Source organism: Akebia trifoliata, chromosome 8, assembly GCF_017979445.1.
Source record: "Akebia trifoliata isolate Shusen 1 chromosome 8, ASM1797944v1, whole genome shotgun sequence".
In the NCBI taxonomy this organism is placed as follows: domain Eukaryota; kingdom Viridiplantae; phylum Streptophyta; class Magnoliopsida; order Ranunculales; family Lardizabalaceae; genus Akebia; species Akebia trifoliata.
The window spans coordinates 51,232,205-51,247,150 of NC_141382.1; the positions used below are offsets into that span (position 1 = coordinate 51,232,205).

Genomic DNA, 14,946 nt, shown 5'->3' on the forward strand with positions numbered 1-14,946 from the left:
GATTGTTCTGGGGTTGTACTCTCTCTCTCTCCCTAAAAAAGATGACCATAAAGGAAGAAAAAGACTTCGAAATGAAATGAAGACCACAGAGGACATAATTAAGAATTATAAACTTCTAAGAGTATCTAACAAATTTGAAGATTGCAAGGGCCACGTCAACAAAAGTTGATAAGAGAGAGATTGGTTGGAGTTTTTTGTTTGGAAGAAGGGAACAAAAATGGTAGGGTGGACCTTTTAAAGGAGTGCTACTATTGACACCTCAACTTTTACTTGTTACAAGTCGATTAAAAAAAATCAATTATGGAGAATAAGTAAAAGTTGGGGAGACAATAGAAACTTTCTCCTTCTTGTTTAGATTTCTATTTCCTAGATTTATGATTTTATATGAGCCTAATCCTAATCGTAAACAACTATTGAATGCTTTGTTATGCTGTGGTAATTACTTGAACCAAACTTTTTAATGTTAGAATGATGTGTTTTAATTGTTAATTAAGGTGTGATAAATAATTTTAAAAATTGGGTGCAATAAGTAAAAGTTGGGATGAAAATAGCAGCTTTTTTTCAAGTTAGGGTGAGCATAGTAGCACCCACTTTTTGAGGCATTTACACCCACTTAAAAATAAAATAAAATGACAAATGGATCCCAATTGATATTAGGGCTTGCACCCACCAATATAACTAATCATTTGAAATTGAAAACCCTAGACTTTTGTTCAAACTATTTGGGAAGACTAAGAGAACTCCTCTATGCTCTTCCATTTTTGTTGATTTTAGGTTTAAAAAGTTCTAAAAATAATTATTTAATTGGATTACCACAATGGAAGTTGGTTACTATTGAAATCTTATTCCATTTTTAGATTTTCTCATTGATTAATTTCATTTGTTTAAATCAAATAATGATTTCCAAGAACGCAATCTAAAAAGGGAAACAACTCAATCAAATGATCACAATTGAAATGAATAGGATAGTTCAAAAGTTGTAGATAAAACTTGTCTCTTCCCATGCATTTATCGTTTTTCGTTTTCACGTTTTACGTTGTACAAAAACATGTATGACCTTCAAGGTCAATATAAGCAATCAAAAAAATGATTTTTATTTTTTTATTTTTTTTATTTTTTTATTTTAAATTTAACACATCATCAATAAGTTCTTGTTATCAATACTCTCTAAAAATATTTGTCAATATTTTTAGACATTCAAATGTTGTACATTATAGTTTTAATTCTAATCTAAACCAATTCCAACCATTTTCCCTAATTTTTCTATGATTTTCCTCCATTACAAAGAAGAGATGATAAACAAAAAAGAAAAATTAAGTTTGATGTCTTCTAAGGTTCAGAGCAACTCTTGGTCGAAGATGAAGATGGTTCATTGTGAATTTCTCCATGGGACAACGATGGGGACATGTTGTGATATTCAATCGGGAGTGCAACTACTAAGTGGGTGTAGATGCCTCAAAAAGTGGGTGCAACTATGCTCACCCTAAAGTTATTTTGGATGTAAGTGTGCACATCTATTCCCATGTATGAATCGCCCATTAAGTTCCATCTAATGCGTTTTTATTCTTTCTAGCCCTAGTAACTACAAAAAAATGCTTGATTGATAACATGTTAGACCTAAAACCCAAATGGTATTATGATTATTTACTTACATTTGTTGATTTTTTTTTTTCTTTCAATTGTGGGTTTCTTCAATCGGATCATGAATGTGTTGTAAGTCTATGATGATCAAATCCAATAGCAAGATTTCAACAATCAAGTTATGTACCAGAATTTGGAATAAAATTATTTGGGATTGTAATCACTATGGATGAACTCCTCAAGGTATTAACATCACCAGACAAAATATCAGTAGTTGTAATTTATTATACAGAATTTGAATTAAATTACAACAAATATTAGTAAACAGGTTACTAATTGTTATATTACTCAACAGGACAGGTAAAGATCTGAAATTAAAACAGATGAAATAAGAGCAAAGTCAAATTACAACACTGGATGATCTCGGTTCTAAAATCTAAAACCAATGGCTACCTAGATTCCTAGATTCATAGCTCCATCTCTCAATGCCAATCAAATTGAAGTACAATATACAAGTAGATGATGGTGGAAAGCCAGTACAAGTAACCTGTTATTCATCAATCTGATTTGAGAGGCACGAAGAGAGCGCACACCATCACCCACAAGATCTACGTCTGCCGTAAGACCTGCAGGCACAAGTATTAAAATATAGCTTCAAATTCAGCAAATGAAGGGATGGACAAAAAATAATATTGGGAAGAACTACAAAACTGCAAGTAAACGTACCCACCCAGCACAAAATACTCGAATGTATAACATCCTAGGCTCACAGTGAATAGACAAAATATAGAAAAATTGTAGTATAAAAAACTACCATTTCAGGGAAATGATTGAAAAAAATAAAATTGATAGGCATTTGGAAACTGATTTGATTAAGAAATGTGGATGTGTGCATGTATACGGATGTTTTAGAATGGTCTGGTCTTTCTCCTGTCCGAGACGCATTGGCTTGATGAAAAAAATTTAAACTTCAACAAACCAGAATGTGGGGCTTGGGGATGGGGTTAGGAGTATGTGCAATGGACACAACTTTGACCTTGCAATTGCAAGTCACTGCACCTTCCAATTGCAGTTATGGACTTACAGGTGAAGCATGAAAACATGTCCTTGTGAGCCTATGTTAATTACCCAGAGTAAAAGCAAGCCATACATAAAAGGGCCCAATTTAAAACAAGATTCAATCATCAGTGGAGGGTGATAAAAGGCTTAGAGAAGACAAAAGCTTAGGGTTCTTAGCATGGGAAAAAATTTGGTAATTCATAATGAAAATTGCCCGAGGAATAGAAATTGAAGAAGAATAGACCAGGGATTAAAATTCAAGTCTTCAATCCTCAAACCTCAACATGAAAATTGCCCGAGGAATAGAAACTGAAGAAGAATAGACCAGGGATTAAAATTCAAGTCTTCAATCCTCAAATCTCAACATGATAACCACAGCTGTGTGGCGATTCCCATTATTTCCTTCTTGATAGCATTGCTCACATAATTGAGCAAGTTAATCAAATTGAGGTTCACAAAGCAATATAAATGTCTTCGAAGTCTAAATTCTCACATAAGGAGCAGAAAATAAATATGTCAACCCAAGACCGAAAGAATGCACAGAACATACGGTATGATTAACATACACAAGCAATGATGAGGTAAGACGAAAGCATATGAATGGAGGTCAAAAATAAACATTTCTTCTAGTTTTCAAGATATATAAAGTTATAAACTGGCATAACAACAATTGGGAGGCGAGAACTAGAACATATCAGGAAAGGACTGAATTGAGTGGCTCAAGATCTCTCTTTTTCTCTTAGGCAGTGTTTATTTGCGCTATTTTTCAGCGCTTATTGCTAAAAAAATTAAATTCAGCACTTTTTGTCAAAATAGCGCATTTGTTTACTCTATATTTTCAGCGCTTATTGCTGAAAATAAGTGAAAAAAATTCAACACTATTTTGATGCTGAAATAAATGCTGAAGCAGTAAGCACTTCGCTTTTTTCGACACGGACAAGTATGCCCTTCATTTTTTTAAGCATGGACAAGTATGCCCTTATTCTTAAAAGGATATTACCTCTTATATCCCATGGATAAGTATATAAGCACCCCACAAATTAATAAACCCAAACCATGGCTAAATTATTTTGTCTTATATGGGTTAAAAGTTTTGGAATGAGTTGATTTTTGGTGAGAATGATCTCCTCATTAGTATAAAAGCACCCCACAAATTAATAAACCCATACCATAGCTAAATTATTTTGTCTTATATAGGTTAAAAGTTTTGGAATAAGTTGATTATTTATGAGGACGATCTCTACAATGAGGAGATCATCCTCACCAAATATCAGCACATCCTGAAACTTCTAACCCTATCAAAACAAGTTTAAGAATCATAAATTGTCCCTTTTTTTTTTTTTTTTGAAAACTATTTTAGACGAGTTAGAAGTTTCAAAATTGACTGATTTTTGGTGAGGATGATCTCTAGACCATATAGACCATCCTCACTAAAAATTTGCTCATTCCAAAAACTTTAACCCATATAAAAAAAAAAATTGGCTATGATGTGGGTTGCCCTTATTAATTCATAGGGTGCTTTTATAATTACACATCCTTCATTTCCATCGAAAATTATTCATCCAAAATTAAGTTATTTTAATGTTGATTTCAAATTTTGGTGACTTGTATGACATTATTATTTTTAATTTGAAATTTGTGAACTCTTATAAATAGAAATTATTATTTATAAATTGAAGATTTGAGTATTATTTATTATTTAAAAATGAATTATATTTAATTTTATAAGAAATAATATATTTTATTGTGTTTGATAATAAATAGACATTTGAAACATGCAAACAATGTATAATAGGATTATAAGGGTAACAAAGACAATTTACCAGCTTCAGCAATGTGTAACAAATATGATTCAGCATCTAAACAAACAACTTTTTCAGCACTTAAATTCAGCGCTTATAAGTTTCAGCGCTTAATGCTATTCAGCACTTATTTTTTTCAGTTTAACAAACAGCACCTTAATCTTCATGAAATGATTTACCTATTAAATATAGTCCCTCATTGAAAAAGTAAATCTGAAAATATGACAAATAAGTCAACAAAGGTTACCAAATGCACTAACGGAACGAATTAACACATGCAATAACTAAAAGTTACCGATGCAATAATTTAGCATTGTATATGACAGTCTGATGGAATATATAAAATAAACCAGTATTGAGAACTACCTGTTGAAACTAGAGCTGTAAATTGATCTTTGCAGACCACTTGAAGATATCAGAATAAACTCGATCGCCACCCAAGTCATCTCCTGTAGCCCCTGCTGCTACTCTTATAATATCCTCAATCAATGCAAAGTTCCCCATTATATCAACATGAGCACCACTCTGGGTGCCCCGGCCCTCCAGAAGATTTGATGGAGGGGCATGATCATACTCCCTAATGTAAGTGCGAATGCCCGAAGGATTGAACCGGGTTTTCCCACGCCAACCTTTTGCACACATGAACCCTGCACTAAGAACTGGCACAGTCTCGTCTCCATCAACCGTAAAGACCCCACCTTTCAGACATCTTCCCTCATTTCCACCATCAGCTGAGGTATCGATCTGAAATGGAATGTAGCATTCAGCAGTGGGGCTTAACTTATACACGTAAGCTCTTTCAGTGGGGATTCCAACTCCATACATGGAATAAATCTCCATGTCCGGAGCATTGGGTAACCTGCAAACAAATTCGATTAGATTAAATAGCAAAAATGGAATTCGCCCAGTTAATGGACTTTACAACTAACTAGAAAAGAAAATAATCGTGCATCATTACAGTTGTACAAACAGGTAAAAGCAAATAACCATAATTGGTTGAAAAGCAGAAACAACTGGCAGGTAATAAAGTTCCTATATTTCATAATGTTAGAATCAAATATGCACCTTGGTTTATGTTGTATCATTCTTATTTGTGACCAATTGATCTCAAAAAAATAAATACTCTCCATATTTTAAAAAGCTTTAACCATTTGCAAATTCAGAAACTTTGACTGGACCTATTTCATCTCCCTGATAAACATCAGAAGTTAACAAATAGCAAAGTTTTGTCATTTCATAAGAATTTCAAAAAAAATATATGGAAAATATCAGAGAATAGTTGTTCTCATTTTTTTCCCAACTTTATCATTATTTATGAAATTAGTAAATAACCTGCACGTTAAAAGTTCTTTCGACAACATAAGGGGTGGAAAAGTAATGTAAAGGATATCTAATATACAAACATAGTAGATCTCAACATTTTCCCTTATTAGAAGATCCTACTAACTGATACAGATTTTTTTTTTCATCTATCCACAATATTCTTTGAAAATGAAAAACAGAGCATTATTCAAAATCAAAACCGATTAGAAGAAGAAATAACTTATATTGGGAAATTTATATGTTCTCACTTTGTTTCCAAGGGGTTGGACCAATATTTGTGGTGGTTGTACATAGGATCATCCAAATCCTCAGCTATCCCATATGAAAAATGAGCATCTCCACGCTTCATCATCTTTGGAGCAACAAATTGAAGCAGATCCAAAAGTGATCCAGCTGTGTAAACTTTATAGTCTGCGACAGCTCTGATACCTCCAATGCCCATGTCTTGGTACTCCGTCCATACATCGTCACAAGACACATTTGCAAGGTTATTACCCTTAACAGCACCCTGCATATTAAATAAACAGGCAATCATGTATAAGGGAAATCACAAATAAAAAATCAACATAGACAATAATTTCTAAACAGTAAATATTGAAATTGCTATAGAGGCAAGTATCAGATGTCCTAAGATGCATGTATATAACAATGAAATCTAAGTGAAATTCGGTTGGATGACAAGAAACAAAAGAAATTTGGCATGACAACACAACAGTCAGACATTATATGGTAGGACAGGAACTCTGGTAATTATATGGCAAGACCACACTTTGAAAAACACATCGGAAGTTGTGTTCGTTTTACCTCCAGGGGGTTGCCTGAGTGGTAAAACTAACGACAGGGGTTTGCTCGCCCCAGTCATGTGTTCGAAACTGGTGCCCTCCTGATTTACCTTGTTACGCGTTGGGAAACTTTCGTAGGATCAGGATGAGCTACTTTCGTTGGGAAACTTTTGTGGGAAACAGAGTGCCCTCCTGATTAGTCTACATCCCAAAACGATGTTCTGATACCCAACTCCAACCCCCCCCCCCCCCCCCCCCCCCCCCCAAAAAAAAAAAAAAAAAAAAAAAAAAAGTGCTCCTTTTCATGAAAGTTTAACAAAATTCTGTATGAGATATACAAGCATTAACACTGAATAAATGACGGGGATAAATATTCATGATGCCGTACTATATGATGTACAAGTAATATGCGCCCTATCTTGGCTTCAAGTATTAGCAATTTGTTTTTCACTCTCAAAACATGTCTGGCACTTTCATCCTACACAACATTTCACTCATGCCCATGCATTAGAAATCAGAAACACAGTCAACCTAAATGATCCACTTATTTCACTCAGTTTCATTCAATTTAAGTGACTAGAAAATGGTTTGCCATTATATGCTTTGGCAAACGGTTCAAACCAATATATAAAAAATGAGAATTAACAAAGCATATCTACAATTGGTCGAAGAGGTCGGGCATTAGGTGGAAGAAGGTATGGAGGACTAAAAGCTTTTATACAGTGAAGATACAAATGGTGGAAATGGGGTTAGTGATGGAAAAATGATTTAATAGGTAGTGTTTTGATTCTTGAGTATTATGAAGCGATAGACTTTTGTCAAGTTAACTAGTCCTAGTAGAGGGTGCAGCCAGCATTAATAGTGGTTTGTGTATACCAAGCAGGATTAAGTGACAGTATCTAAACAGTGAATCATTGACAAAAGTAAGATAATCTCTAACAAAAATTGACAGTCAGTTTCTAAGGAAATAGATAACCACATTTCAAAACTAGAAGAATTACCCTGAAATCCATCCTATCAATTGTGGACGAATCTGCCTCTGATACATCTTTTCCAAATGATATAATTCTTCCATAATTCACAATTTCTGTTTGAGAGTCCACACCCTCTGTGCCATTGTAGGCTGCAGCCTTCGTGTCATTGTTTATCTGCTTTTTTTTATTACAGTTATAGCCTTCTTCTGGTGACCAGTCAAGGCCACCCCAAATAGTGTCCCCGCCTTTTGGTATCATTGACATGGTTGAATCCCATGTGCGACTCATCCGCATTACACGTAGTAAAGTTTGAAGATGAAATAAATCCATGTCCAGAACACCTGGTGCAATTGCCCTGCATAAGGGAAATCATTTGATTTAATGACTCAAAAAAATGCACAAAGAAAAAAAAAAAATAAATAAAGCATGCCTGCATCTTTGAAAAACAAAAACAACAAAATAATTTGAAATGTTTTAATGAGTGAGGGAATTGCTAAAGAATATCTAGAGGTGTAAACGCCTACTTGGTCATACAAAGAGCATAAATTGAAACTACATAATTGACATCTCTACAAATAAAATGACATTTTTAAGGTTGTTAGAAACTTTGGAATAATAGAAACAGAATAAAGTATCAAAGAAACGATGATGCTTTGAATGGAAAATAGGACACTGGAACAATGTTGATGAGGAGAAAAAGGAAACAAGCAACCAAATTTCAAAAAGGAAAGAAAGAGGAAATCATGTCAATGCTTAACAGAAATTTCTTAATTTCTACAGCATTTGTTGAAATGGAGTGTTTTGTATTGATTCAAAAACTAGGCAAAAAAGTCAATTGCCAAATCAAATTAAAGATTTTCATTTTGAAACTGGAACATATACAATTTTCTTATATTAGTAGGATGAATATTGAAAACGAATAAGATGGATCTCCAAAGTCCAAACAAATATTAATTCCTAGCATACAAGTAAATGCACATTGTATTAAAGTGGTTGAGTTGGCCAACAAAAGAATATACAAGGGCTTCTCAAGGGATACAAGGAACACCCATAAAACAGTGGATTCCATAGGGGCTAAGGACCTGCTTGGTACACTACAAATCATTTGCATATGCAAATGATTTGAACACCAAATGTTTTGCAATGCAAATGGTTTGTGATGAATGACTTGCTATTGCTTGGTAACCATTGGGAAGTCTCTTGCGAATCTCTTTTTTTGATTGGTTGATCTTTGCAACAAAAAAATTCATTGTGATTTTGCAAATAAGTTGCGGTACTTTTTGTACTGCAACTCATTTACTGAAATTTCTTAACAATTTGGGTGATCCATGCCAAATCATTTGCATTATGTAACCAAGCACCAATAAAATTGATTTCAGAAAATTAATTGCATTTGCAAATGATTTGCAGCATACCAAGCACAGCCTCAATTACAAACCCATTGCCACCTACCCATGAAGCCCTCCAAAAAAATACACCCCTAAACTCCTTAAACACCTTACACCAAAAGCATAAATAACCCATTACATTCACCATAATCACACTAGTATGACTCTCCTTATCCTCAAAGATCCTGGAATTCCTCTCTTTCCAAATTGCCCAGCACACTAAGAAGAGAGAATCAACCAGAGAATTCTTTTTGCATGCAAGAAATCCGTCCCAAAGCTTCCCACAAATGTCTCGGGGTCATAAGGAAACAACAACTTGCATGAAACAGCCCCTCCAAGGTTGGCTTTTTTATTTGGTAGGCTGTGGAAGATAAGATTCTTCCCTACGTAAAGCTAACTCATTGGCAAATACTATTAAACATCAACATACTTCCACGAAATATACCAAAATATATTCATTTTCACAAGGCTTGAAATAAATTTTAACTTAAATTTTCTTTTTGAATATATTTCAGTGGAAATCACTATTTATTTCGTGAAATATTCCGGTGAACGTGAATTTCAACCAAAATATTCAATTTTAATTATTAAAATACAAGATTTAGATGGAATTATTTTGATAATATTAAAATTCAACCAAAATATTCCTCTTGGAATTTTTTTTTTTTTAAATATTGATAAAAGTCATTAAAAAAGAAAATACTTTCCTTAGTAAGATTTTAAGCCTTACCATGGATCGTTTTGCTCAAATGGATTACCACATTGGCAATCCAACACCGCAGCCCTCTAGATTTCATGGAAAACCCCTAATCCAATTTTTTTTCAAAAAAAAAATTTCTTTTGGGCTTGATCCAAGGTTTCAAAAATGGATGGCTACTGAAATTCCACCTAATTCCCAAATTTAAAATTAAAATTCTACAGTGGAAAAAAAAAAACTTTTTTTGGAATTTGTTTTCCAAAATTCTCTGTCCTGAAGTGATCCCAAGGATCCTTAGTAAGGGTGAAATCCTAACTAACTTAGTATAGTTAGTCGGACTCTTAAAAATACACACACACACACACAAAGGCTTGTAGAAAGAAAATTCAAATTACACATTTTTTTTTGTTATGCTTGTACATTATACATAATATTCATTTATTAGCATACATGAATTTAAGACCAATAGTGAGATCAATGAGAAGAAGCGCTTACTTGCAAGTTGAGGGATCTAAAAGGGTAAGAAGAGGGGTTAAAATAGCATGGATGATGACGGTAAGAAAAGTAACAAAGATACATGCCTTGATTAAACAAAACCCATAACAACCGATTATCAATCACTACTTAATAGTTAAACAAAAATACCTGGCCACGGCAACATCCTTGGCTTCAGCAGAGATAAGTCCTGAGACTGCTTTTGGAACCCCTAAAAATGGTCCACCAATGTTCATGATGGCCTTTATATGCTTAGCACACCAATCTGACCCACCCCCACCACCCATTGGAGCTGGTGCCTCAACCCACTTCATAAAATGCAAAAAGTATAGAACTCCCATTGAATGTGGTATAACCACCACCTTTCTCCCACCATTTGTAGCGACCAAGAGTTCTATATTACTTTTTATCCTGCTTAAGGTTTGGTCACGCACCTGATTAATTCAGTTTTGGGAGAAATGTATTAGTTGATATCAGAGAAAAAAAAATCAGTTTAATTTAAAAGGCTACCTCAGTGTTCTGAAATGAGATTCTCCAATCATACGCAGCCATGTACATGGTTTTCTCCTCATATCCAATGCGCGCCAAATTGGCAATCAGAACTGCCCAGACAAAATAGCCAGGTAAAAAATAATCGGCTGCTACAAGTCCAGTGACAGCCCTAACTCTTATGCCGGAAGGATCGAGCCCAGTTTCATTGTCCAGTGACATATGTTCAACCCAGCATAGAGGTCTGCAGAATATCCATGCCAACATAGGAACAAACAGAAGAAATAGGACTACCTATGATTAGACCTTTCCTCAAATAATAATAAGTATATGTAACAAATGAAACAGAAACACGTCAGTGTCCGACAACGATGTGAGGCGTCTGATATTGCACCATTGAGAAGCCTGAAAACCAGATATTTCCCTTCAATGCATTATAATCTAGTATTTGTGCAGTATTTAACTCGACTCTTTTAAATAAAATAAGGAAAGGTCTATATATGAAAGTAACATTGTCACCATGGTTTTAAAAAATGTTTGAGACTCAGATGACTTAAACTAGACGAGACGCCAAACTTGCGTTGAAAATTTTTTTTTCTGGTTTACACATCTGATTTGGAATTAAATTGTCCAAGACACAAATATCATTTGTGAACAATATGAGACACCAAACATGCGTTGAGATTGGATCGCATAATTTGAATTGGGCTTAACAATTGTCAGAAATCGAGATGACTTGCTTTAGTCATCTCGGTATCGTTCTTGAACAAGATGCCAAACCTGCATTGAGATCTTTTTTCCTTTCTCCTGGTTCACATATCTTAATCGGGCCTAAAAAATGTCCACAACATAGATGACTCAGGCAAGTCATCACAGTATCATTCGAGAATGAGATGAGACTCGTTGAGTTTTTCTTTTTTTCTGGATCACAGATTTGAATGGGGCTTAAAGATCGTTTGCTCGCCTGAATCATCTCAGTATCATTCTTGAACAAGAGAAAACACGGAACCAGGATTTTCGCACTATATAACTCCCCAAATACTAAATTGAGTAGATTTATAAGAAGAAAAACTGTCTAAATGGACAAAAAGTTGAAAAATGATACCTTTTATAGACTTCACCAAATGTGCCACCCCAAAGCCGCTTTCTGAACAATCCCTCAGCACATTGGTGCCCCTCCCAGAGCTCAAGCCCACCAGTTACGATCCCTGGTACGAACACCACTGGATGCTTTGCCTTCAACCCCTCTTTCTGCAATTTTACACCAGGAGGATCGGGCAATGGCCCTGTAATCGCTTCGGTCACATATTGAGGGAACGATGAGGGCATCGCCTTATAGAGAAATAGCAGAGTCCACCAAATCGAACAGATGCAACCAATGAACCAACAACAGCTGTTGATACAAGAACATAACTTCTTCTCTTCTTTCCTCTTGTTTGATTCCTTCTCTTTAAGCTTGCTCACATCTTCGTCGTCTCTGTTTTCGATTACATTTTGAATCTGAGAACTCGAACTCTTCTCAGTTTCAGAACCCTTTCTGCGCCTCAACATTGAATTTGTTTAATTGAAATATACAGATCTCTTTAAATGCTCTGGTATCGGCTTGAGTTGATCATTAATGGCGCCTGAGCTGCTCTGCTTATCAAAGCTTCTTCGCTTCTTTTTTTTTTTCTTTCTTATATTTCAGTTCAATCTGATCAAACCCTAACCCTAACACTAGATTTGTTTGGCTTCTTTGAACACTTGATGCCAGTTTTCATTGCAGCGGCTACCGGAAAAATGAGGGTTCCGGCATTAGTGGATTTTGATAACGAATTTACTGATATTTAAGGACCTGTGAGTTTTCGTCCAAAGCGCTGATGTCGGTTGCAAACGAATATAAATCATACACGTGGCGTAATTATGACGACTGAACTTTAAAAATTCAATTGACGTCATCTAATCCTCTGGTGAAGATAAGTCAAGATCGTGTAAATAAATGTCAATAAAAAATTTTGAAATAAGTTTCAGAGTCGTGCTGGGGTGATACAAAGGTGACAAAATCTCGTGTGTCGTGCACATTACATAGATGTTTTACCGCCGACATTCGAGTAAAAAGCATGTACGATCATTTTTGTCACCTTTGTGACTCTATTTCTATATCTACGGTTAAGATATTACTTAATATTTTTATTAAATATTTTAAACTCACATTTAATCAATTATTTAATCAAATTTGACAAAAGAAAATTAATACAAAAATAAATTTGATCATGAATATCCAAAACATTATATATATAAGGTAGCGTTCAATGACTAACATTTTGGCAAAACATTTTTCAAAATATGAGTTATAAATTTTAGAATGGGCTGATTTTTGTGAGGATGATCTCTACGGTGAGGAGATCATCATCACTAAAAATCAGCCCATTCCAAAACTTCTAATCCCATCAAAAATAGTTTACAAAAAATGGACGATCCACGATTTTTCAACTTGTAAACATGTGTTAGAAGTTTTGGAATGGGCAAAAATCAGCCCATTCCAAAATTTCTAACTCATGTTTTGAAAAATGTTTTGCCAAGAAGTTAGCCATTGAGCACTACCCATATATATATAAATAAGATAATCAGACGAAATTTGATTTCTCATACAATTAATGAATTTATATATATATTTTTTATTTAAAGTAGGGTGTAATAGGTAATGTTAGGTTGCTAATAGCATTTTTTCTTGTTATTTTTAACATGTAACTTGGCATGTAAGAAGTAAAGTTGGATTGTCAATACCAATTTGCTATTTTTTATTTTTTTTTTTAATATTTAACTTGGAGTGTAACAAATAAAGTTGTGTTGCCAATAGCAATTTTTCCTTTTTTTTTTTTTGTAATATATAACTTGGGGTGTAACAAGTAAAGTTGGGTTGCCAATAACAAACTTTATATATTTAACTTGGAGTGTAATAAGTAAAGTTGGGATGCCAATAATAAATTTTTTATTTTTTTATTATGTGAATAGTGATTTAGAGGTTGAGCTCCACTGGAGTTCGTTTAGATTTGGATGAGAAAATCATCTCTAAAATGTGAGAATATGTCAAAATAAAGATGAAAAATAAAAACACACGTTGGAGTTGCTCTTAGCAATCTTCGTTTAATTATTGGAAAATTCACGAATTTTTTATTTTTTTCAATGAAAGTATTATTCTTCAAATTATTTAATTATTATGAATAATTAACGGATTTTAAGTTTGAAAATAATAGAATGCTGTTTTTACTAATTTTTATTAAACTCGATAAAAAAAAATACATTAAGTTATTGTATGTTGCAAAGTGTAAACTTGTAAGTTGTGACATATACCCCAAGTCGACTTTGAAGCGGCAAGTCTTCAAATTTTTGGGGGAATCCACATTTTTACATGACAAATGTCCATTATATCTTTAAAAAAATAATGACATGACCATTTACATTTGTTTGAGATTACACCTTAATTTTTTAAATTGATGATTTCTCCTTTGACTTTGGTCTCATTTTAAAAATCAATGGAATAATAACCTAATTATCATTACCATCAACGTCACCATTACTATCATATGGCTGACTTTTTTATTTTCATGAATGCAATGAATAATACACGTATGAAGCATGTGCCACATATTTTTCATTTATAAAATTTTGGCCAAATTTTAGATCGAAAATTTGTAATCCTAAAACTTGAATTTTCATGAATCGAATTTTTTGCCTTATTCCGGATTGCTAACAAGGCATTTGACAACAATTGAACCGAGTGTCCAAATAGAACATCTAGACTCGACTGTGTGAAATGTAGATATGGGTAGGGCTGTCAACGGATAGGTATCCGATCGGAAACTGCTATATCCGAATTCGAATCCGAAAAAAAAAATATACTATCTGAATTTGAATTCGAATCTGATCGGATATCTCTAACAAACATTTGAATTCGAATCCGAAAATATATATCGGATATTTGATAATATCTGACCGATCGAAATTCGCACAATCGAAACCCACGGATTTCATCTGAAAAATCACTCCGGCGGTTTCAGATCGTAAAGAGAGAGAAAGAAAGAGAGAGAGTATGTACCTGAATGCTCGCCAGCCGGAGTAGACGTGTCGGAGTTCGCACAGTTGAACTTGAAACCTACATTTGAATATTTCCTTCAAAAAATCACTCCGATTGGTTTAGATCGGAGAGAGAGAGATGAGAGAGAGAAAGAGAGAGAGAGAGTAGGTACCTAATGCTCGCCGATCGGAGAAAATGTTGCTAACGGAGTTCAATCGAAACGAAACTCTCCATTAACGTCGTCTGGTGTTTAGAGATGAAGGTTGTTTTGAGAAGATAAAGCTTTGAAATATGTTTTG

The 14,946-nt window shown here is 34.1% G+C and overlaps 1 protein-coding gene across 1 annotated transcript; it reads right to left on the bottom strand.

Moving 5' to 3' along the window:
- Positions 1–1,827: 1,827 nt before the first annotated feature.
- Positions 1,828–12,403, bottom strand: LOC147397640 (phospholipid:diacylglycerol acyltransferase 1-like). Its single transcript, XM_086449508.1, has 7 exons — positions 11,696–12,403; positions 10,612–10,834; positions 10,252–10,535; positions 7,549–7,876; positions 6,014–6,273; positions 4,809–5,301; positions 1,828–2,207 (listed from the first exon to the last, which is right to left on the bottom strand). The coding sequence occupies exons 1-6, from the start codon at positions 12,139–12,141 to the stop codon at positions 4,818–4,820; spliced, it is 2,025 nt and encodes a 674-aa protein (XP_086305634.1). The 5' UTR covers positions 12,142–12,403; the 3' UTR covers positions 1,828–2,207; positions 4,809–4,817.
- Positions 12,404–14,946: the final 2,543 nt, after the last annotated feature.

What these genes read in the sequence shown, in the direction of transcription:
- LOC147397640 (XM_086449508.1), bottom strand. Translation starts at nt 12,141, where the DNA reads ATGTTGAGGCGCAGAAAGGGTTCTGAAACTGAGAAGAGTTCGAGTTCT. An exon ending in TTTGGTGAAGTCTATAAAAG is followed by an intron (nt 10,835 to 11,695) that starts GTATCATTTTTC and finishes GATATTCTGCAG; the next exon opens with ACCTCTATGCTGGGTTGAAC. An exon ending in TCTCATTTCAGAACACTGAG is followed by an intron (nt 10,536 to 10,611) that starts GTAGCCTTTTAA and finishes TGAATTAATCAG; the next exon opens with GTGCGTGACCAAACCTTAAG.